At 39.3% G+C, this 25466-nt stretch overlaps 2 protein-coding genes and 1 pseudogene across 24 annotated transcripts in view; 2 read left to right on the top strand and 1 right to left on the bottom strand.

The window, feature by feature from the left end:
- CNOT2 (CCR4-NOT transcription complex subunit 2) overlaps window positions 1–2086 on the top strand; it is a 131923-nt gene extending 129837 nt beyond the window's left edge. For all 21 annotated transcript variants that reach the window (XM_086399991.1, XM_086399980.1, XM_086399987.1 and 18 more), the window contains one exon: window positions 934–2086. In XM_086399991.1, coding sequence (XP_086256117.1) covers window positions 934–1020 — 87 coding nt within the window. In that variant the 3' untranslated portion in view covers window positions 1021–2086. The remainder of the gene's footprint in view (window positions 1–933) is intronic.
- Window positions 2087–15627: 13541 nt separating this feature from the next.
- Window positions 15628–25466, top strand: part of KCNMB4 (potassium calcium-activated channel subfamily M regulatory beta subunit 4) — an 82109-nt gene continuing 72270 nt past the window's right edge. The window contains exon 1 of one of the 2 annotated variants that reach the window (XM_086399967.1): window positions 15628–16579. In XM_086399967.1, coding sequence (XP_086256093.1) covers window positions 15628–16579 — 952 coding nt within the window. The remainder of the gene's footprint in view (window positions 16580–25466) is intronic. The other variant, XM_086399968.1, reaches the window with a different exon arrangement.
- Window positions 20527–22861, bottom strand: LOC147371819 (protein Mdm4 pseudogene; annotated as a pseudogene). Its single transcript, XR_015163776.1, has one exon. The product of XR_015163776.1 is annotated as a protein Mdm4 pseudogene (transcript).

The following is a 25466-nucleotide window of genomic DNA, read 5'->3' as shown; positions in this document are numbered from 1 at the left end:
TGAAATAAAACAGGTAAAATATATTAAGCCATGGTACTGACATTACTTGACTTTCTTTAGTATGTAGTGCATATAATGGTTCATAATGTTTTAAATGGGATTAACTGAGATGGTTTGTGCTACCTGAATACAGGTTGTAGAATTAATAATTTTAGAACCTCTGGCCTTTTGGTTTAAAAAGGTGGTTTTTTTTTTTTAATATACAAAGTTATATTCTTCATCTCTCTTCTCGATCTTGGTGAAGTATGAAGAATTTGCTTTATCATTCTTAAATTTTAAAGCTCATGTAGTGTTTTGAAAGTTTAATTAAAATGAGCTATATATAGTTCATCTTCAGATGTGCCTGTAGCAAAAGCACTGTCAGTTTTGGGGTGGCAGTTACATCTTTTCAGGATTTGAGGATTGTGAAATGAAAAGTCTGGAGAGGTGTGAGTTTTCCCCAGATAATGACCTTAAAATAACTTTAATGTTTGTTTTTTAAAAAACATGTGATAAGACAAATAGAGAAATCCTTTATTTCCAAACTTTTTTCATGGAAAAAAGATTTTTAAGTTTTATACTTCATTGAAGGTAGCTTTACTTTAAATTATAATTTTTAATACTTTTTATTAGCAATACAGTAATTGCTCCCTTCAAACTTTTATTTTTGAGCAAAAAAAAATGCATAAAATTTCTGTGTCATAAAATAGATGCTCATGACTAGTCTCTGACTTTTATGCAGAAAGTCTACATTTTTGTATTTATCAGATAGAAACTACAGCACATTATTTTTCTTCAAGCTATATTTTACTTACTGGGGAAAAAAAGTTGGTATATCTCTTCATTCGTATTTCTTGTAGGTATTTTATTTGTTCATATAGTAAATATATTTTGACAAAAATCTGAGATCAGAGAGAGAGGAAATCATCTAAATTTTTAAATTTGGTTTTATAGGAGTTCCATCTGGAATATGACAAATTAGAAGAACGGCCTCACCTGCCATCCACCTTCAACTACAACCCTGCTCAGCAAGCCTTCTAAAAAAAGACTTCCCTTTTCTTGGGGTATGGCTGTCTCAGCACAATACTCAACATAACTGCAGAACTGATGTGGCTCAGGCACCCTGGTTTTAATTCCTTGAGGATCTGGCAATTGGCTTACGCAAAGGGTCACCATTTGAGGTCCTGCCTTACTAATTATGTGCTGCCCAACAACTAAATTTGTAATTTGTTTTTCTCTAGTTCGAGCAGGGTCTGAAGTTTTTTTCATTTATTTTTTTTTTTTTTTTGCCAGCAGACAGACTTGGGTCTGTAAAGACAAGCAAGTACACTGACAGAAGTTTACCATTTAGTTTCTAAAATGTAAAAAAAGAAAACCCACAAGAGACTCAACAGAATTAGACCACAAAATTTGCATTGTTCATTGTAGCACTATTGGTAATAAAATAACAAATGTTTGTGCATTTTTATGTGAAGATCCTTCTCGTATTTCATTTGGAAAGATGAGCAAGGTCTGCTTCCTTCATTTTACTTCCCCTTCTGTTTTTGAAAGGCAGTTTCGCCAAGCTTAACGCAAGAATATCTGACTGTTTAGAAGAAAGATATTGCCACAATCTCTGGATGGTTTCCAGGGTTGTGTTATTACTGAGCTTCATCTTTCCAGAATGAGCAAAACACTGTCCAGTCTTTGTTACGATTTTGTAATAAATGTGTACATTTTTTTTAAATTTTTGGACATCACATGAATAAAGGTATGTATGTACGAATGTGTATATATTATATATATGACATCTATTTTGGAAAATGTTTGCCCTGCTGTACCTCATTTTTAGGAGGTGTGCATGGATGCAATATATGAAAATGGGACATTCTGGAACTGCTGGTCAGGGGACTTTGTCGCCCTGTGCACTAAAGGGCCAGATTTTCAGCAGCCAAGGACATCCATACCCAAGTGAATGTGATGGGACTTAAAGACGTGAACTGAGACAATTCACTCTGGCTGTTTGAACAGCAGCGTTTCATAGGAAGAGAAAAAAAAGATCAATCTTGTATTTTCTGACCACATAAAGGCTTCTTCTCTTTGTAATAAAGTAGAAAAGCTCTCCTCACTGCAGTGTTGACTTTGATTTGAAATTGTGAACTTATTTCTTCAACATGAAAAAACAGAGAAGAAAAACTTTTACAACTGAATGGTATGACTGAACAATTTAAAATGCAGTCTTTTTTTTTTTGCTTTTGACAGCTCATTTAATGGAACCATATACCATTTCATTTGCAGGTTAAAAATGTAGACATTCTTAGTGTTAACCAAGTCTAAACAAAGAAAACTATTTTTTAAGTGAATAATAACAGCATTAGAAATAAAACTTCTGAACACTCCAGACACCCAATCAAAACACTTTGCTTTTGTGAGAAGTGTATAAGAAATTTAATAGACCTTTGAGATATATCTTAAAGAAATAATGTACAAATTAAGCCAAAGAGAAGTGGAATCATCTTTCCCTTCAGTTTGCTTGCCTGGTTATTTCACATACACGCTGATGGATTCTTTTCCATTTAAAGATAAATATTGAAGTTATGAAAGTAGAACTAGAGATGGGAATTTTTTTTTAAAGCAATGAGTTTTTCTTTAAAATTTTCATTTTAAGCAATTTTTTTCTATGAAGAATGAAAGTTAATTGACATTTACTAAATCATGTTTGAAAATGAAACATAAACTTATTTGTATATTGAATATAAAATGACTCAAGACTTACCTTTTTCTATGTATTTTGAGATATGAGAAACTGACATCAAAGTATCAAGATTTTATAATCTTTACATTTAAACCAAAGCATCTCTTATGTAGGAAGATGGTACTTACGTAATTTAACTTTTGTGCAGATAAAAACTTCACAGAACACATACCTAACTTGGCATAAATAAGAATTAAATCCAGAAATCAATTTCTTAAAAGCAGATCACATTTTTTCATAATAATATACTATGTAAAATGTAACTTTTCCTACATAATCAAAAGAAAAAGAAAAAAATGGAAGGGGCTCTTTATTCTTACAAGTATAAACATACCACTATCACGATTGGGACTGTGTGAATAAGTCACAAAAACAAGATAGCTCATCAAGTGGTTTGGCTTTCTACTTGTTTGTTTTTAACTGCTATATGCAAAGTTTTAAGTGCATATTTTTCCAGTTTTCTGAGTTCTTTTTTACTCTGAATCATCAAAATGAGAAAATTCTTACATGTAAACAAACTTTTTATAATTTGTTGATAGCAGAAATTGCCATGTTCTTGACTTCAAATCCAAGTTTAAAAATTCTATCTGAAATCTTTAAAATACTAAACTGTTTAGCACACTGTTATATTCCTTGGTTTTATAATTTGTGGTTACATATGGACAGAAGTTGACCTAAACTAATATTTCCAGTTGCCTTAGATTTAATTCTGTTAACTTTTCCCTCTATAACTAGTGACACATACATTTGCTAAATAAGTTTTGTGATTATACTGTAATTGGCTTTCTGAAACAAAAGCTACTTAGTTGCAAAAGAAAGTCCTTTCAGCTGTTTAGTTTCAGATATATTCTGTGCTGCTTGTGGTGATACTGTAATATGATAAATTTCACCTTTAGGAATTTTTCACTGCACAGATAGTTTCACTGGATACAACATTTTAATTAAATGAAATTTTAAATTCTCACAGTATATAAATTTTTCCAGTTTCATTGGTCTTTTCCTTTTTGCCACTGAACCTGGGACACAGTAGGTGCTTGATAAATACATGTTGATTGGTATAAATGGATAATTCCAATTTGAAAATAAAGCAGTGGGCTTTGAAATAACTTTCTGCCGTAGTTCCATTTTTAAAAGAATCTTTTTAGGTATTTTCAATTCTCAAAACTGTAAAATTTTTCCCACTCTGGCTAATCCTTTTGAATCTTCCTTCATTCCAAAACCATAGATCTTCCATTCTTTTGCACCTGAGCATGGCTGCAAAGGAGGACTCACTTATTTTCACTTAAATTTGCTTAATAGCATCAATCTTGCAAAAAAATTGCTGAGAAATTAAGTGTGTATATGTGTAAAGAAAGGGGATGTCCATGTTTAACGTTCTCTTAACCATGGTTTGTCTGTGAGTTAACAAAGAAGATACAGGAATACCTGGTAACTGGTTCTAAAACAGTCTCTGGAAAATGACATAAGCCAAATATATCTCAATGTCTTTAAAACATATATCATAATGGCATGTCAAGTTTCTCTCTTTGCTGCTAGTTTTACAGCATCACTAATGAATTAGATCATACCATGAATAAATGACAAATCTAGGAGATGAGCAAATAAACACATTAAAAGTCAAAATTGGAAATCTCAATCTAACCCAGTAATCTTTTAAAATTACATCAAATAGGATACATTGCACCAGAAAAATTACTTAGTTTTGCACTTTGGTTGCTATTAAAAGAATAAAGGCTGGTGGGATATACCATGGCTTAAAAGTTGTTCATATGTAGGTCAAATTGTTATTCTATTGCCAAAAACAACTAATGTAATCTTCAACTACGTTAACACAAGTACAGTGCTCAGAACAAGATAGGAAAGTTTGATGTATTTTTAGAGCTACCATGACTAGGGAAGGCAGGAGAAAGTGTGACGTGCATTCTAGCTACCAAGCAACACACTAAGTGTTTTACATGGATTAATATGTTGTCTTAAGCATAGCATCAGAGGTAAGGTTTTTGAATATCCTCATTATATGTTAAAGTATTAAAAAAAAAAACCCACCAGGAAGAAGGAATGTGTAGCATTAGAGAATAAACTTAGGAACCAATAATCTGTCTTCAGGTATCAAACTTGAGCTGTCAGTGAAAGACTAATTTGTGTAACTGAAGGGCAGAACTACAACCGATAAGATTTCGGCACAATATTAAAATGTAACTGAGATAAGATTTTGAAAAGAGTTGATTTGTAAGGCATTAAATTCAACTTCACATGATGTAACCAAGGAGAGACTGGCTGGACAGTGTTCTGTGTACAAGGTAAGGAATTGAACTGGATGACTGAGTTTCTGTCATTGATTGAAAACATGTTTAAGTGGGATAATTACTGTATTTAAGCAAACCTAATTGCCAACAATTTTAAGGTAACATTATTTTGTATTCACAAAGGGACAAAAGTAGTTCAGTTAGAGAAATCACAAATTTCAAAATGCCTAGCAGTTTCAAAGGTGTCACATATGGGAAGAATTGAGTTGATCAGATGCAGCCCTCGGAAGAGAGACAGCAGACAACTATGGGGAGACATAGTAGCTGTCTTCAAATACAAGAAGGATTTAAATGAAGAGGGCAAGTCTCAAACCAGCGGGTGGAAGTTGAGACAAATTTTTGTTCTCTATATTAAGGTGCCTATCCCACAGTATTAAATGCTTCATGAAGTGAGATTTCCATCAACAGAAATGTTGAAGCAGAAACGTTGAAACTAGATGACTTGTCAGAATTGATGTTGAGGCAACTATCTTTTTGAGTAAGACGTTGGATTTGGTAACTTCAGCTCTTTTCATATGTTGATACTCTTCCTGATCTGAAGTCAAAGAACATGATGTCATCAGGGCTAAAAATTACATTCTGAAAACACTGATTAGTCTAAAATGTGCTCTTCTCTTAGTCATAAGTAAGGTTTACTTTAAATTACTGCAGTATCTTTGGAAAGATTTAATCCAAAAAGGCAACTTGCATTTTTAATTTTGGAGTAGGAACATGAAACGGTAAAGCACTAGTAAATCATGTGTATGTGTATATTCCCCAGACTTATTTATGTTTGTATTTAGTTCTACATTCAAAGGAGAAAAGAGTTTTAAAATTTTGAGGTGAATTTCAGCCTGTAATCATACACTGTATTAGTGTACAATCTGTTTTCTGTCACATTGGTGATCATAAAAATTTGATGAAGCAATAATCCTATTTTTTTATTCATAAAGAAAACTGATCATTAAATTTGATTATAGAAAGCTTAATTTGGATTGAGACAGCTGCAGGAACTCACCAGTTATCCTCTAGTTAGGTAATTCTCAAACTCGCTGTGCACAAGAATCAACTGGGGAACATACTAAAAATATATTTTAGGTCTCATGTTTACATACTCTGAGGATCTATGGAGAGGCCAAGAATACAAAATTTAGTTAAGTACCACAAGTCATTTCTGAGGTTAGTGAACTACCACTTATACTATTCTATGCCTACTGTATAAGTATTAACTAGAATAAAATCCTCAGATCCTGATGAAACTCAAACCAAGTTGATCTTGGGATAATGCATTACTGTGTATCGAGGGCATCAACCAGTGTTCTAGTACAGACACTGCATTGTTAACAATAGTATTTACTAGAGCAGAATACGAAGGGAGTTAAATCCATTTCCAAGTACAACACAGCAAAGATGCTTTTTCTCTTTTTTTTTAACGTTAGCAATTTCCTTGGGATATTTTTGCTAGACATTAGATTGCCACTTCAACTTACATGTGTAAAAACTGCTAAGGGCAGTTGGGTGCACTATCAACTCTATGTCCATCAGCTGAAAAGTTTTTTTTAATCCAGTCATTTAAATAACTTGAAAATGCCAAGAAGTCAATGGTAGTTTTCACTGTCGTAATTTCCTATCTGTCGAAAACCCAAATTATTGCATTGTCTTAACAGCTTATGGCCACCACTTGGCATTTGCCAAAATATTTAATACTTTAGCTAATAAACTACTTATCTTCTCTATAGCAAAACTGAGTTTTCATTTCTAAGGCCTGAGAAGGCATCTGCTGTTGCTAAGTCACTTCAGTCATGTCCGACTCTGTGTGACCCCATAGACAGCAGCCCACCAGGCTCCCCCATCACTGGGATTCTCCAGGCAAGAACACTGGAGTGGGTTGCCATTTCCTTCTCCAATGCATGAAAGTGAAAAGTCAAAGTGAAATTGCTCAGTTGTGTCCAATTCTCAGCGACCCCATGGACTGCAGCCTACCAGGCTCCTCCGTCCATGGGAAATTCCAGGCAAGAGTACTGGAGTGGGGTGCCATTGTCTTCTCCGAGAAGGCATCCACCACACCACAAATATATTTTGACATTTTTGTTAGAGAAGGTGAGATAAAATAGCCTGTGCCCCACATGGTAGTTCCTTTAAGCAACAACTGAGGATACTAGCTGAGGAAAACAAATTTTTATTATGAATCAGAGCTAGTCTCGATTTTCATAAGCATACCCTGAAACATAATGTTCTGCTAACATGCATTTGTATTTAGCCTAAGTAACATTTTGATCACATAATTTAATTTTTAAAACTTTTAACAGGTGATGTTTTTCTTCCAGACCAATCTATTCTCTAGTATATACTGAAGAAAATTTTAGAAATAACACTTGAGGGTTCTTTAAACATTTTGGGAGAAATGCATCAAATTTCAAAGAGTGTTATGATGTCAACAAATGGCCGGGTGTACGGAATTATTTTTAGGACCAGCTCTATGGTTACTCATTTATAATGAAAAGACTTCTAAGTTGAACTTCGAAATTGATGATTATTCAAAAATATACAGCTCAATGAGAAAAAATTACATGCAGGAATGATATAAATAGTTTTATCCTTTGTATAAAAATAAAGATTTAGGGCAGCCAGAATGTTTTGAAGCTACCTTTAAATCTGTTACATACTGAACATTTATTTTAAGATATAATTACCATATGTAACAGTTGCATGAAAAAATGGTCTGTTTTAAGAGAAAATTTGAGCTGTTAAATATTTTTCCTCTTAGGAGTCAGACATTTTTATTTTTAATGTTTTAGGTTATAATCTTCAAATGGTTAATAGTCTTCAAATATAAAACAAGTTATGTCCCTTTATTGAGTGGAAAATCATACCTGTTTTTTAAAATAATTTTTTTCAGCTCACTCTAAACAATTTAATATTTGAATGTTAAATGAGTTGACTTGCATATCACTTTTTGGAATCCTAATTCTGTCTAATGAATAGAGCCAAAATCTTTTTGCAGTGATAGTGTTCATTAATGAACAGCAATGTCCTCTGTCCCAGAAGTGTTTGTCAGCAGGAAAACAGGGAAAAGAAAGGTTTAGACTTTTGTTTCCAACCTCCAGTTATCTATTTTTCTTAGCATTATGGTTTAGTTTTCTAAACCATATCAAAAGAGAATACTGAAGAAATTTAAGAATAGCCTAAGAAAAAAGGGCCTAAGGACATGACAGTTGTCTTCCCATATCTTAAATTTGTAAGGCAGATTATCATTTGTGAGACAGACTGTCTAACCTGTGTAACACCAGAGGGCAGAATAAGGATATTTACATGGATGTTATGGCAAGGCAGATTTCAACTTAGAAGAAAATACTACACCATAAATGTTTTAAATGTCCAAAAATCAAATGAATAGCATTAGGAATTAATGACTTTTTCATCACTGGAAGTGTCCAGGCAAAAGCAAGGAAGCTGCTATTAGAAGTATTGGGTGATTCCCTGCATTAAGAGGAAGATAGACTTTTCTTCTGGGGCTTCTCTGATAGCTCAGTTGGTAAAGAATCTGCCTGCTATGCAGGTGACCAAAATTTGATTCCTGGGTCAGGAAGATCCTCTGCAGGAGGGATAGGCTACCCACTCCAGTATTCTTGGGCTTCCCTGATGGCTCAGCTGGTAAAGAATCCGCCTACAATACAGGAAACCTGGGTTCGAACCCTGGGCTGGGAAGATCCACTGGAGAAGGGAACAGCTACCCACTCCAGTATTCTGGCCTGGAGAATTCCACAGACTGTATAGTCCGTGGGGTGGCAAAGAGTCGGACACGACTGAGGACCTTTCATTCACTCGGGCTTTTCTTCTACCCTAAAATGATTTAATGATTTGTGTTAACATCTCGTTCCCTGTGTTTACTTCTACAGTAATAGAAGCTTTGAATAGCTTGAATTTAGTTCTGACAAGTCTCTCTGAAACCTGAATACTACACTTAATCTCCCTCTCCTGCATAACACAGTACTACTGATATTTGCTATGCATCTAAAAATGAGCTGTTTTCAACACAAGTGTTTCAGAGTAAAATTAAACAGGAGGACCAGATTAAGTCATCAACTCCTGCATTCTCTACCCACTGCCTTCCCGCCACCACCGCTTCATAGTCAGGTTTCACAATATGGGTTTTGATCAAGGCTAACCATACTTGAATATAAGTATATAAGCTCATTTTAAATCCACTTGTATCACCTACACTTCTTTTGTATTGAATACAATAATTCCTTAGCAATGGTGTAGTACAGTAGAAGGGATTTCCCTTGTAGCTCAGGTGGTAAAGAATCTGCCTGCTACACAGGAGACCCACGTTCGATCCCTGGGTGGGAAAGATTCCCTGGAGAAAGAAATGGCAACCCACTCCAGTATTCTTGCCTGGATAATCCCACAGACAGAGGAGCCTGGCGGGCTACAGTCCATGGGGTCACAAGAGTTGCATGTGACTTACTGACTAAACCACCACCAGTAGAGGAAAAAAAGAATGGGCCATGTAATATGCCATAATAAACACATGCACAATTTTGGAAAAGGTATTTAATTTTGTTCCTCTTCATCTCATGGTAAGATTAAATTAGAGCATTTGCTTATAGTTGGTGTTCAGTAGATGTTGGTCCATTTCTCCAAAGACAGACACTCCCCCTGTTAGTCATGGTACTAGGAGGCACTTTCCATATTTTGGAATTATTAAATGACTTTTTAACAGAACTGGGAACTGTTAAGAGAGTAATACCTAAGTTTTCAAAGAACATGGGAATAACAAAATCAACTTGGAATAAAAGTCATGAAATGCTCCAGTCTGAAACATCAGTTACGTCAAACTATTTATTCTTAATGTTAAGACCAAAACTTCTTAGCTTCTTGCTTTCTAATTTCAAAGCTGATTTCCCTTTTACTACATTTGTATTTATATACATAGATGTTCACTTCCATTAACATGAAAGACTGACAGGTGGCAAGAATTTAGGAAATCCAACCAGCACTTCCAGTACAGTATTATGAATTTACTAATATGAAGTGATTATCTGTGCTTTTTGCTTTTCTTTTTCAGTTGCAAAGATAGAGGCTGTATACAAATAAATTTGAACTTTGAAAAAATATTTTTAAAAATTATTTACTATTTAAAACAAAATGCAAAGTCTTTGGGAGCTTTTTTTCCTACTTAATATTTAACTAGGTAATATTTAAGATCCCTTCCTGTTCTACCATGATTATAACTATCTAAAAATAGTAAGTCATGTTCTCAATAATAATTATGTGCAATATCATAGGTAAAGTTTATAGACAGGAAAAAATAAAAGCCATTAGAAAAGACAGTGGCCACAGGAAATTTATTTAGAATGTAAAATTCTGACGCTAATAGCAAATATTTTACTTTCACAATGAAGCACGGCAAGAAAGTTAATATTAGCAAGCTGGAAACGATTTATTACAGCTTTAAGCATTTTTAAAGTTAGGACCAAACAGAAAGAAAACTTAATTTTCTGTGACAATAACAAAATCTAAATTTACATAACTAAAGGAAAAAGTTTGATAAATTTTTTCTATATATTTTTTGTTTTTGGATCACTCGTGCTTTCATTCATATTTACTCTTCTCGAATTGCAAATGTCTAAAACCTATGCAGCATGTGAATTTTAATGAGAAAAGGTGATGACACAATATTAATTTTCTCCCCTATATTTTAGCTATCCAAGTGTGTAGTTTCAGTGTGAAAAACTTCACAATGTGCAAATTTTGAAAATCACATATAAACATTTTCCCAACATATTCCAAATTCACTATTCCTAGCCCTACTTATGATCATTCTTTTTACATTTTAATAAAGGTATATATACATATGAAATTGTATATTGCAACTTTAACATCAGTCACAGGACTTCTTGAGGAATATTGATCTTGAGAACAAACTATAAATAACAATGGTTTTAATGTCCTTGTTTAGATACGTTTTATTTTTTCTTTTAAAAAGAACTTCATCAAGGCTTGACCATGATTCTCCTGAAAACATTGCTGTAAACAAAGAAGTACATCAAGTAAGTTAGTCCGGTCCTGAGTACTGCAGTCTTAATCTCAATTTTAATTGGTGGACAACTATGCAAAGAAAAGACTAGTTTTTCCTTTTCCTGTGTTGCCTCTGCCCTCCACAGGAAACAAGATGCTCAGTGGCCTCAGAGCTCAGAATCTCTGACTTCCTAAGTGTTCTTACTACTATCCTAACTTAAGAGAGTTGATGGTGACCTGTTTTCAGAAACTGAGGGGCTGACATATCCAACCTTTCTTGGAAATGTGAAAAGGCAGCCCCAGTTCAAATAAATGAAACTGGTAACACACAGCATTCCATTAAGGATAAAATAGAAGTATGGAAAGTCTTTTTGATATGTTTGACTTTTAGTAAGAAACACATGAAATAATGAAAGGTTCAGAAGAGAAGCAAGCTAATTTAAATAAGAATTAAGAGGAGTAAGTTCAGCTCAGTCGCTCAGTCGTGTCCAACTCTTTGAGACCCCATGGACTGCAGCACCCCAGGCTTCCCTGTCCATTACCAACTCCCGGAGCTTACTCAAACTCATGTCCATTGCATCCGTGATGCCATCCGACCATCTCATCTTCTGTCATCCCCTTCTCCTCCTGCCTTTAATCTTTCCCAGCATCAGGGTCTTTTCCAGTGAGTCAGTTCTTCACATCAGGTGGCCAAAGTTTTGAAGTTTCAGCTTCAGCATCAGTCCTTCTAATGAATATTCAGGACTGATTTCCTTTAGGATGGACTGGTTGGATCTCCTTGCAGTCCAAGGGACTCTCAAGAGTCTTCTCAAACACCACAGTTAAAAAGCATCAATTCTTCAGCGCTCAGCTTTCATTAGAGTCCAAGTCTCACATTCGTACTTGACTACTGGAAAAACCATAGCTTTGACTAGACGGACCTTTGTTGGTAAAGTAATGTCTCTGCTTTTTAATATGCTGTCTAGTTTGGTCACTCCAGTACTCTTGCCTGGAAAATCCCATGTACGGAGGAGCCTGGTAGGCTGCAGTCCATGGGTTTGCTAAGAGTCGGACACGACTGAGCAACTTCCCTTTCACTTTTCACTTTCATGCATTGGAGAAGGAAATGGCAACCCACTTCAGTATTCTTGCCTAGAGAATCCCAGGAATGGGGGAGCCTGGTGGGCTGCCATCTATGGGGTCGTACAGAGTCGGACACGACTGAAGCAACTTAGCAGCCGCAGCTAGTTTGGTCATAGCTTTTCTTCCAAGGAGCAAGAGTCTTTTTCATGGCTGCAGTCACCATCTCCAGTGATTTCGGAGCCCTAGAAAATAAAATCTCTCACTGTTTCCATTATTTCCCCATTTATTTGCCATGAAGTGATGGGACCAGATACCATGATTTTAGTTTTTTCAATGTTGAGTTTTAAGCCAGCTTTTTCACTCTCCTCTTTCACTTTCATCAAGAGGCTCTTCAGTTCTTCGCTTTCTGCCGTAAGGGTCGTGTCATCTGAATATCTGAGGTTATTGATATTTCTCTGGAAAATCTTGATTCCAGCTTGTGCTTCATCTAGCCTGGCATTTCACATGATGTACTCTGCATGTAAGTTAAATAAGCAGTGTGACAATATACAGCCTTGACGTACTCCTTTCCCAATTTGGAATCAGTCTGTTGTTCCATGTCCAGTTCTAACTGTTGCTTCCTGACCTGCATATAGGTTTCTCATGAGGCAGGTCAGGTGGTCTGGTATTTCTATCTCTTGAAAAATTTTCCACCATTTGTTGTGATCCACACAGTCAAAGGCTTTGGCATGGTCAATAAAGCAAAAGTAGATGTTTTTCTGGAACTCTCTTGCTTTTTCGATGATCCAGCAGATGTTGGCAATTTGATCTCTGGTTCCTCTGCCTTTTTGAAACTTAGCTTGAACATCTGGAAGGTCACAGTTCATTCACTGTTGAAGCCTGGCTTGGAGAATTTTGAGCATTACTTTACTAGCGTGTGAGATGAGTGCAATTGTTTGGTAGTTTGAACATTCTTTGGCATTGCTTTTCTTTGGGATTGGAACTTTTGGGATTGAAAACTGACCTTTTCCAGTCCTGTGGCCACTGCTGAGTTTTCCAGATTTGCTGGCATATTGAGTGCAGCACTTTCACAGCATCATCTTTTTGGATTTGAAATAGCTCAGCTGGCATTCCATCACTTCTACTAGCTTTGTTCATAGTGATGCTTCCTAAGGCCCACTTGACTTTGCATTCCAGGATGTCTGGCTCTAGGTGCTTGATCACACCATTGTGGTTATTTGGGTCATGAAGATCTTTTCTGTATAGTTCTGTGTATTCTTGCCACCTCTTCTTAATATCTTCTGCTTCTGTCAGGTCCATACCGTTTCTGTCCTTTATTGTGCTCATCTCTGCATGAAATGTAGATGCCGTGTGGGGCCACCCAAGATGGACGGGTCATGGCCAAAAGTTCTGACAAGTGGTTCACTGGAGAAAGGAATGCCAACCCCCTTCAGTATTCTTGCCTTGAGAATCCCATGAACAGTATGAAAAGGCAAAAAAGCATGAAAAAAGAGTAAAGAGCAGAAGGCTAGATGGCAACAGTTTCTTCAAATACTTTTAGAATAATCATAAAGAAGGAAAGTGACTAAATGCAAAACTTGAAAAAAATGAATTTAAAAGCCTTTAAGAATTTAGGTTAAAATAAGAATATTTTCTGTTGTTTGTTCTCTAGATTTACTTGGAAGACCATCTTGCCTCAGTTTTGAGGCAAAGGTTACATTCACACAACTCTCTGAGCTCTAGAATCATTGCAAAGTGAATCATATTCATTAAATTATTTTTAAACAACCCCATCCCTGTTTTACGAACAGCTATAGGAATTAATTCTGCCTCAAGGTTTAGTTGCTCACCACCACATCAGAGCTATGAGATCCAAAAAATCTAATCTGTTCACTACTGCCTCAGATCCTAGATTGGCTTTAGCCTTCTTGAAAAGGAAAATATTTATAATCTACTGTAGGAAAGAGATTCACACTGAAAATCTGTAATCTTAGGTTAATATGCTTCCACTAATAAACTCACTTTTCCTTTCAGGTAGTGTGTGTAATCACTAACAATTGTCTTCATGCCAACAGAAAGGGAAGAAAATAATATAAAATAGTCTCTCAAAACTTGAAAGCTATTAAAGTACAAAGAGTCTTCCTGACTTGGAAAATTTCCAAACCCTGCATCTTCTTAATTTATTCAGAAAAACACTTGGGGTCTTCCTATAATTAAACTTGCTTTTACCCCTTGCTTGGAAATACAACATAAAAGAGTGCTTCAAAGTAACAGATCAGGACCTCAGTTGAAAAGTACTATACCAGTAAACCAACATTTGAAATCCAAGAAAGAGAAGTCAAGAATTCTATGATTTGGTGTTTCCATATTCATCAGGAACGGAATATGAATATATGACTGAATTTAATTAAGAGTATATTCATTTGGGATTTGCAAGTCAAGAAAAAGACATGTTTATATGTTTTGCCAAGTGAATACTCTGATGCTTCAAAATGTAGGTCGAAATAGTTCTCCAAGTTTGATATTTTGATAGCAGTGTGATTTTAAAAAGATAACCTTTTTAAAGGTCAAGAAAAGAACAAAGACTGAGGTATGCACAGGCGAGGTGGGGAAGGGGCATGGAAGGAACAGCAGAAAGAATTAGGAGAGCAGGACGCAGCTCTAGAAACGGTACCTGTCCCAGAGTGGGTCGGCACGCCGCTGTCGCCTCGCACAGCGCTCCTGGAAAGCTCATCTACAAATTCCGAGATGGGCCAACGGTGACAAGACTCCTGAGGGAGCCAGAACAGAGAGGATTCTGCTTTCGGTTTGGAGCGAGAAGACGGCCCTGATGGGGAACATGGTGTCTCCTTCCAGGGCTGTAAGCCTCTGCACTCGCTCCCTTGGGTCCCTACTCAGTCAGCCCCAGCCTTGGGCACATAGAGTTGGGGTCGGCCCGGCCGCCCGAAGACCTGCGTTGCAGCGTGGTCCACCCAGGACCCAGGAAGCGAGTTTCCTGGGTCGGGGCGGGGGTGGGGGTGGGGGTCTCAGGCTCCTGCCCCCCCACGCGCGCTGCCTCCACCGCAAACTCCGTCTGACTCAGCCTGTTTCACTTCTGACCTGCTGCCCTCCATCCTCGGCTGGGGCCGGCGAGGTGGGCGGTGTGCGGGGTGGGGGTGATCGTGGGTGCTCCAGGGCAGTTGGGAGCGCCGGGACCGTGAAGCCGGACCGTTACCGCGCTCGCCCGAAGGGAGGGGGCGATGGCAGGTAACGCCTCCTGCCCTGCGGCGCACGCGCCTGCCCCAAGCGTGGGAACCGGCGGCCCGGGTCTCTCTGGGGCACACGCCCGGGCGCACGCCGCTCGCCCCGGGGGCTTCCATCCCTGTCCGCCTGGTGCCGGCGGCCAGTCTCCCCGAGAGCGCACGCCTCCCGGCCGCTGGCTTGCCGCTGGCTGACCAGTCCCCCTTTGGAGTTCAAAATTCCCGCCGCTCCACTTGCACGACACCATCTCCCTCGTTTGTTTTTTGTTTTGTTTTTTAAACTTTCACTTCGTTAAGTTATATTGATCCTAACCTCTTATCGCGGATGTCCCTCCCAGGGGAATGTAACGAGAATCCCCGGCTCCAGCGCCGCGATCCCCAGCGCCTGCCCGCCCCTCGCCCACGGGAAACGCCCCGGGGCGGGGCGGGAGGACCCGTGTCGGCGGCGGGTGGGGCACGGCGGAGCTGCCTCCCGCGCGGGGGAGCCCCGGGGCTCGCCTCAGCCCTGCAGCTTCTGCCCTCGGGGCAGCTGCCAGGCGAGTCCGCGGAGCGGCGGCCGGCGGGCGATGGAGACTGGGAGCCACCGGGCGAGAGGAGGCGGGGTGGGGGAGGCGGGGAAAGCGCGGGGGCGGAGGCTGGCAGGGGGCGCTGGAGGCAGGAGCCGCCCGTGCACTCCTCGCGCCCGAGGGTGCAGGAGGCTCTGAAACCTCGGCCGCGCTGCGAGCCTCTGGGGCTCGGGCGGCGGCGGGGAGGTGGAGGGGGGCCGCTGCCGCCTCCGGGGGGCGTCGCCGGCCTCGGCCCCTTTGTTCTCGCGCGCTCCCCCTGGCCGCCCACTCCCCTGCTGTCGTGCGGCGGCGGCTCCTCCCGCCGAGGCAGTCGGGCTCAGCGCCGGGGGCGGGAGGGGGCGGGGGGAGCGCGCCCGCCGCCGGGAGTGGGGGGCGATGGCGAAGCTCCGGGTGGCTTACGAGTACACGGAAGCCGAGGACAAGAGCATCCGGCTCGGCTTGTTTCTCATCATCTCCGGCGTCGTGTCGCTCTTTATCTTCGGCTTCTGCTGGCTCAGTCCCGCGCTGCAGGATCTGCAAGCCACGGCGGCCAACTGCACGGTGCTGTCGGTGCAGCAGATCGGCGAGGTGTTCGAGTGCACCTTCACCTGTGGCGCCGACTGCAGGGGCACCTCGCAGTACCCCTGCGTCCAGGTCTACGTGAACAACTCCGAGTCCAACTCCAGGGCGCTGCTGCACAGCGACGAGCACCAGCTCCTGACCAACCCCAAGGTAAGGACGCCCCGGGAGGATTGCCTCGCTTCTACGGAGATGCTGAGGTTTGGGGGAGCATCAGTGTTAAACCCTGCGCGGGGTGGCTCGGAGTATGCAGACGTTACCAGGAGGCGACAAGGTGTCGCGGACTATGCTTAAACCGGGAGTAAGTACACCGGGGAGCCCGGGGGCCCCCGGTCCTTCAGGAGGGTTTGTGTGCGGCGACCCGTTGGTACCCGGAGGCTTTCCTTACACACCTGTCTTGCCTGGTCTCAGATTTTGAGGCCTTGGCCCAGCTTCGGTTCGGGCCCTACCGGACGGGCTTTGCAGAAATGCGAGGAGCCGAAAGTTAACTTTTTCTCAGATTAAATCCAGTGCGTAGCGGGGATACCACCAACTCCGGCGCATGGTCAAGGTCCGAGCTCCCATTGGCCGCATCCAGAACTCACCTTGGGAGATTGCAGGGGGTCCTTTAGCCTTTTGAGAGGTGTTAGAGGTTTCCCTACCTTTTCACTCTAGACAGATGTTTTTAACTTGGGGTACAAAAATGAGCTTTCGTGGGTCGACAAACGACGTGGAATCAAATGCGAAATTCTGTGGAGATCCATCTTGGGCGGGTTCTGTGGACTCCTAGTTGTCACGAAATAGATTTTCAGAAGGGTCTAGAGGAAGCCTAGGTTCTCCGTGTGTCTAAGAACAATTGGGAGCCATCTGGGGAACGGTAAAACTTTCTGAAAATAGAAAAACCTCCGTGAAATGTACCGAATATGCCTGCCTTGGCAACTTTTTCCATTCTCGCAAGCAAAAAAGAAAAAAAAAAACAAACCTGGTTAGGACTCGAGGGATGGAAAGCAGAGAAAGGGAGGCTCAGAAGACCGTTCCCAGTGGAGGAAAAACTTATAAAAAGCAGTGTCCTCAGTCTGTGAACTAGTTGAGCTTTGTAGTACACCTGCTTTTGCAAGAAGTCTTTTCTTTCTTTTGTTTTTTCTTCTCTTGGCCTTTTTTTACTCTTCTGATTACTTCGCTATCAAAGAAAATGTATGTATCTTCTTTAAAGTTACTGACATCCTCCCAGTTTGTTAGAGCAGTGCTTGAAGATCAAGAAAACTGTCCAAAAGGGAATGAGTCTTGTGTACACAGGAAAACTTTTGTTACATGTGACAGGATATAATTATAACAATCCAAAAGAAGAATCCTAGATCAATATTTTTAAAGTATTTAAAGTAAGCTTATCATTTCTCTGCAGCAAAACTCCTGTTCTTGTCTCCTAAATAGTTAATTCTTGAATTTGGAAAACATTTTTAAGAGAATTCCTTCTTTTTAAAAAAAAAAAAAAAAAAAGAATGAATTCTCTTAAAAAAAAAAAAAAGATGCTCTTGCTGACAAAGGAAGAGTATCTTAAAAATGAAGATAATAGATGAGTAGTAAGTATAGAAATACAGAATTTAGAGTATAAACTTCAAAGTCTCGAAGAAGCAATCAGATCTCAAAGACAGATGTTTTAAGTTAGGCAGCTCAACGCTCAGGAATTTCGAAACAAATTGCAAGGCATTAGGAACGTCACTTTTTTTTTTTTTTAAGATTAAGCCATTAATATAAAAGAAAGGTGTGGAGCAGTAGTGATTTAGAAATGATATGGTAGTTTAGCATTTAGAAGGTGTTATAATTGGTGAAACATTGCGATTAGTTTAAGCTTATGGTTCAGGCAGTAATAAATTACATATACATATTCCACTAAGTGGCTAATACCTAATCAAGACATTGAGAAGACAGAATTTACTACACAAAGAATGCTTCACAGTTTCCAGGTAATTTTGTAGAATTTGGCTGAAAAAGTAAATTGGGATCATTAGGACATAGATTTCTAAATCACTTGGAAAGAGTGGTAATGGCTTATATGTAATCCTAAGATTTTATCTCTTTTTGTTGCAAATAAACAGTTTCCTTCCCATGCCAGTTTGGATCCTGGCAACGATTACTTTGAAGAAATATCTGAACAAAATAAGATTTTTTTAAAGTAAAGCATTAAAGAAATGACAGAACTGGAGAAAGATACATTAATGTTACAGAAAATGATGAACAGCATCCCATTCGATTTAGTCAAGGTTTCCTCAGCCAAAGCAGTATGTATCTCTTTATCCAAATTATGATTGCACTGGACCATTTATAGAACATTAGACATGTTCTTTTGCAGTCACCTTTCCACTTTTGAGCAATGAAATGCTCAATTTGGAAATTCTGGTAAGCAATTAGTGATGGAAAAATTCAGTGTAACCAAAATATTGTGCCAGAGCCCATCACACAAGCAGAATGTTTCCACAGTGCCCTTGCAGTTAAGCAGTACCCACCACCAAGTGCTGTTGCATCTTGGCTACCCAGAACTTACCTCTTTATTGAAGGCCTGGGTTCCCCAGCCATTCTCTTTGCAGAATGTCTAGATTCCCTACAGTGTATGGGATCCTGATCACCTCCAACCTTCTCTGCTTTATGACGCACTGCCGCAAGAAGCCATTTGGGAGATCTCTTCTTAGAAAAAGAGAACAAGGGCTTTCTCCTTTCCCATGAGTTTACTACGTTAGTTATAGTAAAAAGCAGGGAAGGGGAAAGAATAATGCAAATATATAACTTCTTATGCTGCAGACTACTAAAGAGGTAGTGTGAATAAATTTGACCTTTGACTAATAATTTCTTTAAAATATCTTTAAGTCCTATTCAACTTATGTTTTGAAATGTATCCTTGTTTCCAAAACAGAAACTATATCCAGTCATGTAATGTAGTTCAGTTCAGTTGCTCAGTCGTGTCCAACTCTTCGCGACCCCATGGACTGCAGCATGCCAGGCTTTCCTGTCCACCACCAATTCCCGGAGCTTACTCAAACTCATGTCCATTATGTCCATGATCCATCCAACCGTCTCATCCTCTGTCGTACCCTTCTCCTCCCGCCTTCAGTGTTTCCCAGCATCAGGGTCTTTTCCAGTGAGTCAGTTCTTCACATCAGGTGGCCAAAGTTTTGGAGTTTCAGTTTCAGCATCAGTCCTTCTAATGAATATTCAGAACTGATTTCCTTTAGGATGGACTGGTTGGATCTCCTTGCAGTCCAAGGGACTCTCATGGGTCTTCTCCAACGCCACAGTTAAAAAGCATCAATTCTTCGGCGCTTAGCTTTCTTTATAGTCCAACTCTCACATCAAAACATAACTACTAGAAAAACCATAGCTTAGACTAGATGGACATTTGTTGGCAAAGTAATGTCTCTGCTTTTTAATATGCTGTTGAGGTTGGTCATAGCTTTTCTTCCAAGGAGCAAGTGTCTTTTATTTTTTAACCATTTATCATTTCTTTATTATTATTATTATTATTTTTTTTACTTTACAATATTGTATTGGTTTTGCCATACATCAACATGAATCCGCCACAGGTATACACGTGTTCCCCTTCCTTACCCTCCTCCCACCTCCCTCCAGCAAGTGTGTTTTAATTTCATGGCTACAGTCACCATCTGCAGTGATTTCAGAGCCCAATAAAATAAAGTCTTTCACTGTTTCCATTGTTTCCCCATCTATTTGCCATGAAGTAATGGGACTGGATGCCATGATCTTAATTTTCTAAATGTTCAATTTTAAGCCAACTTTTTCACGCTCCTCTTTCACTTTCATCAAGAGGTTCTTTAGTTCTTCTTTGCTTTCTGCCATAAGGGTGGTGTCATCTGCATATCTGATGTTATAGATATTTCTCCTGGCAATCTTGATTCCAGCTTGTGCTTCATCCAGCCCAGCAATTCGCATGATGTACTCTGCATATAAGTTAAATAAGCAGGGTGACAATATACAGCCTTGACATACTCCTTTCCCAGTTTGGGACCAGTCTGTTGTTCCATGTCCAGTTCTAACTGTTGCTTCTTGACCTGCATACAGATTTCTCAGGAGGCAGGTCAGGTGGTCTGGTGTTCCCATCTCTTGAAGAATTTTCCACAGTTTGTTGTGATGCCCACAGTCAAAGGGCTTTGGAATAGTCAATAAAGTAGAAGTAGATGTTTTTCTGGAACTCTCTTGCTTTTTCAATGATCCAATGGATGTAGGCAGTTTGATCTCTGGTTCCTTCAAGTAATGTAGTACTTCATGTACTATAGTACTCAAGTCAGTTATCCTAATTATCAAGTCAAGTCCTAATTATCCACAGGGCAGTGATCTGCTCTTTGAGTTGAACATTGCAAAAAAAAAATCTAAATTTGGGGTCAGCTTCCTCTGACTACGGTTCTTATCACTGAATTATCTCTTTGTGACTAGCTGTTGTGTACACAAAGGGCTTTGGTTCTCAACCATGGCAATTCATTAGAATCACTGGGGGAATTTTATTTTATTTTTTCAGCAGAAGGGAACACTTTATTGACTTTATTGTTTGCTAACTACACCTCAATTTTTAAAATGTGCAAAAAGTCATATGTACTTTTTCAAAATTGTTTTTTGAGGTATGTTAGCAAAAATGTTGGATATCACTGTTCTAGGCTCTTTACAATAATAATCGTTTCTCTGAACCACACAACATAATCTACTTTATACATTAATTACTTATGCTTTTTCATTGATAGCTCTAATATCTTTCTAATAGCCATCTTGGATTTTGATGCCCAAGAAAATTCCCTACCAGAAAAGAACAGTAAGAAATTAAATTAAATAAAAATGAGTGTATTTCTATTTGTACTGCTCCCTCCCAAATCCTCATCTTTGAAGACAGAATGAATAACTTCTCTTTTAATGTTAATAGTCTCCAAATTGATAATCTAGTTCTAAAGAACTTATTCTCAAATTCTATAAGTTTATAGGTAAAAATGTCCTAGAACATAAAAGGACATGAATAAATTAAAGTATGAAATGGGTCACCCTGCGTAGAGATGCTGAATACTGATATTTGGACACATGACCAGCTCTGTTAATATCTGTCTGTAATTCACTGATTCAGCTATGCTACAAAAACCTTAATAACCAACTGAATCTCTTTCTTGCAAATAGGACAAGAAGCCCCAGCCTTCTTTAGTCTTCTGGCACAATGAAAACAAGTGACAAGATGGCCTGTCCTCCTGTGAATAATGTTCCCGTTTTGTGGTATTTTCTCACACAGATTACATGGCTTCAGAAGATTCTGGCAATCCTCCATGTTTTCTGTATCTTTTCTCTGTTCAAAAAGGTTATCTGATTGTTCTCCCATGCTTGACTTGGTCTCTTGGCTTTCAGAACTATGAGCCAAATCCAAGAATTCCACCGAGTTGCAAGGATCAAAATGTTTCAAGCTTTTTTCCTTTTGTATGTATCTTTAGGTCTAACAACTGGAGCTGATACAGTTCTTCTGCAGTCAGGGACATCAATTCCTTCCCTTTCTTGCTTTTCAGGTATGGCAGTGATATTAGATGTGGAGAGAGAATGGGTTAACTTAGAATAATCTGAATACCAATCCTTCCTCAAGGCCCAGCAACGAAAACAGTACCTCTTGCTTGGAGAGTTAAATTTCTTGCACTCAGTACACTGCCACTCATCCTCAGAGGTAACTTCTATATCAGTATCGTCACTTATGGATTTAGGGTCCTCAAGGTCATCATTTTTTCCCACTTAAATCACCTTTTTGTCTCTCACTTTCCCTACTTCTTCACTTGTCTGTTCAGGATCAGCAGCTTTAAGTTTTATTCCAACACCAAATTGCTCTGACACTGACTCATTCAAAAATCACAAGTCATCTGTGGTGTCTGAAACAATGGCAGTACCTGTATCCTGATTTGTCTGTAAATCAGTTGAGCCATTACTTCTAGGTGTATAGTTATTTCTCAAGTTTCCTAAAAACCGCCAAGGCAAGCCAGCTACATCCCACTCCTCAAACCTGAGGTCCAGTCTTGACGTCTCTTCTTGAGTTAAATTTGCTACCAAGTCTTCATCTTCTCTAGAATTTCTGCATTTATACTGTGAGGTAGGCAGCGTGGGAATATTGCCTTCTTCAGTTCTTTTCCTGGAATTGGAAATTTCTCTACACTTTGCTTCAGTTGGTCTTGACTTGGAATATCCATACTGTGCTCCTGTGCGATAGCGAGAGTCTGAGCAGCATCTGTAGTAGCAGTAGCTAATGTGACAAGATTCTTTCTTAGCATATCATAGAGAGAGCTCTTTAACAGTGAACATTGCACCTTGTGCACCTGCTGGTTGCAAAATCTTCAAAAGAGGCAGTTTTGGTCGTACCTGATTGGTTTGCTCTGGAGAGATCCTGCAAGCACTGTCAGATGCTGAACACTGGGCAGAGGTGGAAAATGATGTCATTTTGGCAGTGAAGTGATGTGCAGTCTGCTCACTGCTGTTCCATGAGTCGCTTTCCGCCAAGCCCGGCGGGTGTGGGGGCATCAATGAACTGTCCCTAAGGTCTTAGCAGCATTTTGAAATGGCGAGTAGTCTGGGGGAACTTTAAAAATAAGTTCGGATGCCTGCGTCCAGCCTTTAGAGATTCACACTTGGTCTTGGATGTGTCCTGGGCATTGGTAATTTTAAAAAAGTTCTACAAGTAATTCTAGTCTATAGACGGAGTGAAAATAAACACTGGCTTAGAAAATGTCTTCATCTGTTGTTCAAGAAAAGTAAAAAAAGAACCCAAAGGATTCATCATGATTAATATTTGTGTGTTTAGATTAAAAGATGGTACTGATGCTACTGAATATAGAGAGTTGTTATGAAAGGAAGGACTCAAATTCTGAAGGAAAAGAAGAGAATCCTTTAAAATTAGTTTAATGTAAATGAAATGAACTTACGGAGTTCCAAACATTTGCCTTTGCCTCATTGTAGACATTGGATGGCCAAGAAAAGATGAATTATTAAAACTGGCCTCTTGAGAGATCAGAGAAAGTAGGTGATTAGAGGCTGTATGTTTTATTTTTGAGTTTTCTTTCTCTGATAAGAAAAACCTAAAAAGAGAGGACAAATGTCTATTTCTAAGAAATCAGTACTACTAAAAACCTAAGAGAAATGCATTGAAGAGAAGAAAAACTTAGAACAGAACTGGAAGAGGCTTCAGGCTTTAAGAATATCCCCTGAAATTGGATGTAATTAACTATAGGCCTTTGTGGCTTAGTCACCTTCTTGGTACCCTTCTCATCCATTCTAGTGTGCCCCTTCCCCCAACACACACACTCCCTGTATAGACAGTAAGGCCTGCTGGGGTTAATTTCCGAGCTCCATTCTTGAGTCAAATGTTCAACGTGATATACTTTGTGGTATAGGGAGTCCATCATATCAAAGTTAATAAAAGGCTAATCTGAATTGTGACAACTTATCTGTAGCCTTTATTTCTCCATGAAAAAGTGGCTTACTGTGGTTGTTTTTTCTCTGGTGATAATATGAAGTAATATTGGGGATGTACATCAAATTTAAATTCACAAATACTTCTTTAGCATCTATTATGATCAAAGAACTGGGCAAGAAATGGGAGGGTGTACAAAGATGAGTTCATTTAACAAATATTTATTAAATGCCTGCTTAGGTTCTAGGTGTGTTTCTAGGTTTTAGGACTGGAATAGAGATCAAAAGAAGATTTCTGAAGCTTACATTTCAGTGGAGTGACTGACAAGAAATCAATTCATAATGTACTGTCATGTAATGATGGATGGGCAAAGAAATTTAAGCAGCGTAAAGGTACAGAAAGTTATGGAAGGAATGAGAGCTGTTCTTTTACATAGGATGGCCAGGGAAGGTGGCTCTGATGAAGTGATATTTCCACAGAGACCCAAAGGACATGAGAGGATTATCAGTGGCCTAAGGGATATAGAGGAATGAATCATGTGGCTCTCCAGAGAAAGACTGTTCCACAAGTTCCAGGAACAGCAAGTACAATGGCACTGAGGCGAGTGTGAGGAATAGTGAGGATGACGGTGAGTGAATAGAGAACAGTGGGAGAAGAGACGAGGGTCTCAGAAAACTTTATAAGGACTTTGGATTCTAGTCTAAGTGTGATGGTAAGTTATTTGACACTAGGCCGGACCAAGATATAATCAGACTTAGACTTTTAAACAATTTGAATGATCCATCTGGATGCTGAGATGAGGATAGAATTTGTATGGGGGGAGGAGTGTTTGTGTACACGTGCATGCTCACTTGTGCAAGGTGAGAGCATCAGAGGCAAGACTGGAAACAAGGAGTCCAGTAGGACAAACAAAAGGTGGTGGTGACTTAGATCAGGGAGTAGCATTGATAAGGTCTGCTGATGGACTGGATGTGAGTAATGAGGGAGAAAAGAATGAAGATGACTCAAAGGTTTGTGGCAATCACAACTGAGAAAGGGAGGTGGTTTTATTATTATAAACAGGAAAACTGAAGGAGGAGTAATTTTGGAGGTTGGACACAACTGAGCACACACACACAAACACACTGCATGAAAAGCAGGTGTTCAGTTTTAGATACGCCTAGATGACTCATGGGCTTCTCCGGTGGTGCAGTCTCCTGCCAGACTTGGGAGATACAGGTTCGATTCCTGAGTCAGGAAGATCCCCTGGAGTAGGAAATTACAGCCCACTGCAATATTCTTGCCTGGAAAATTCCATGGACAGAGGAGCCTGGTAGACTACGCTCCATGGTGTTACAAAGAGTCGGAAATGACTGAGCATCCTTGGCGGCAACTGATGTACACATGAGGATGAATTCTTGAGTTTCTGCCCTCAAGGAGATCATTACCTAGCAGTCAAGATAAGAACACAATAACTATCAAACAAAGCAAAACATCAAGTTCTACTGGGAGGTATATGACAAACATCTAAAGGGGAATGACTAGGGGGAATGCTTCCTGGAGAAGGAAGCATTTGCCATGAAATTTTGAGAATGAATAGAATTTTTATCTTGGGAGGGAAGATGAGGAGAAATGAAGAGAACATCAAGGAAGAGA

Source organism: Bos grunniens, chromosome 5 (assembly GCF_055505025.1).
Source record: "Bos grunniens cultivar Pamir isolate PY7600 chromosome 5, Bosgru_T2T1.0, whole genome shotgun sequence".
NCBI classification, from domain to species: Eukaryota; Metazoa; Chordata; class Mammalia; order Artiodactyla; family Bovidae; genus Bos; species Bos grunniens.
The sequence above is the reverse complement of the archived record's forward strand: the minus strand, read 5'-3'. Positions and strand labels throughout refer to the sequence as shown.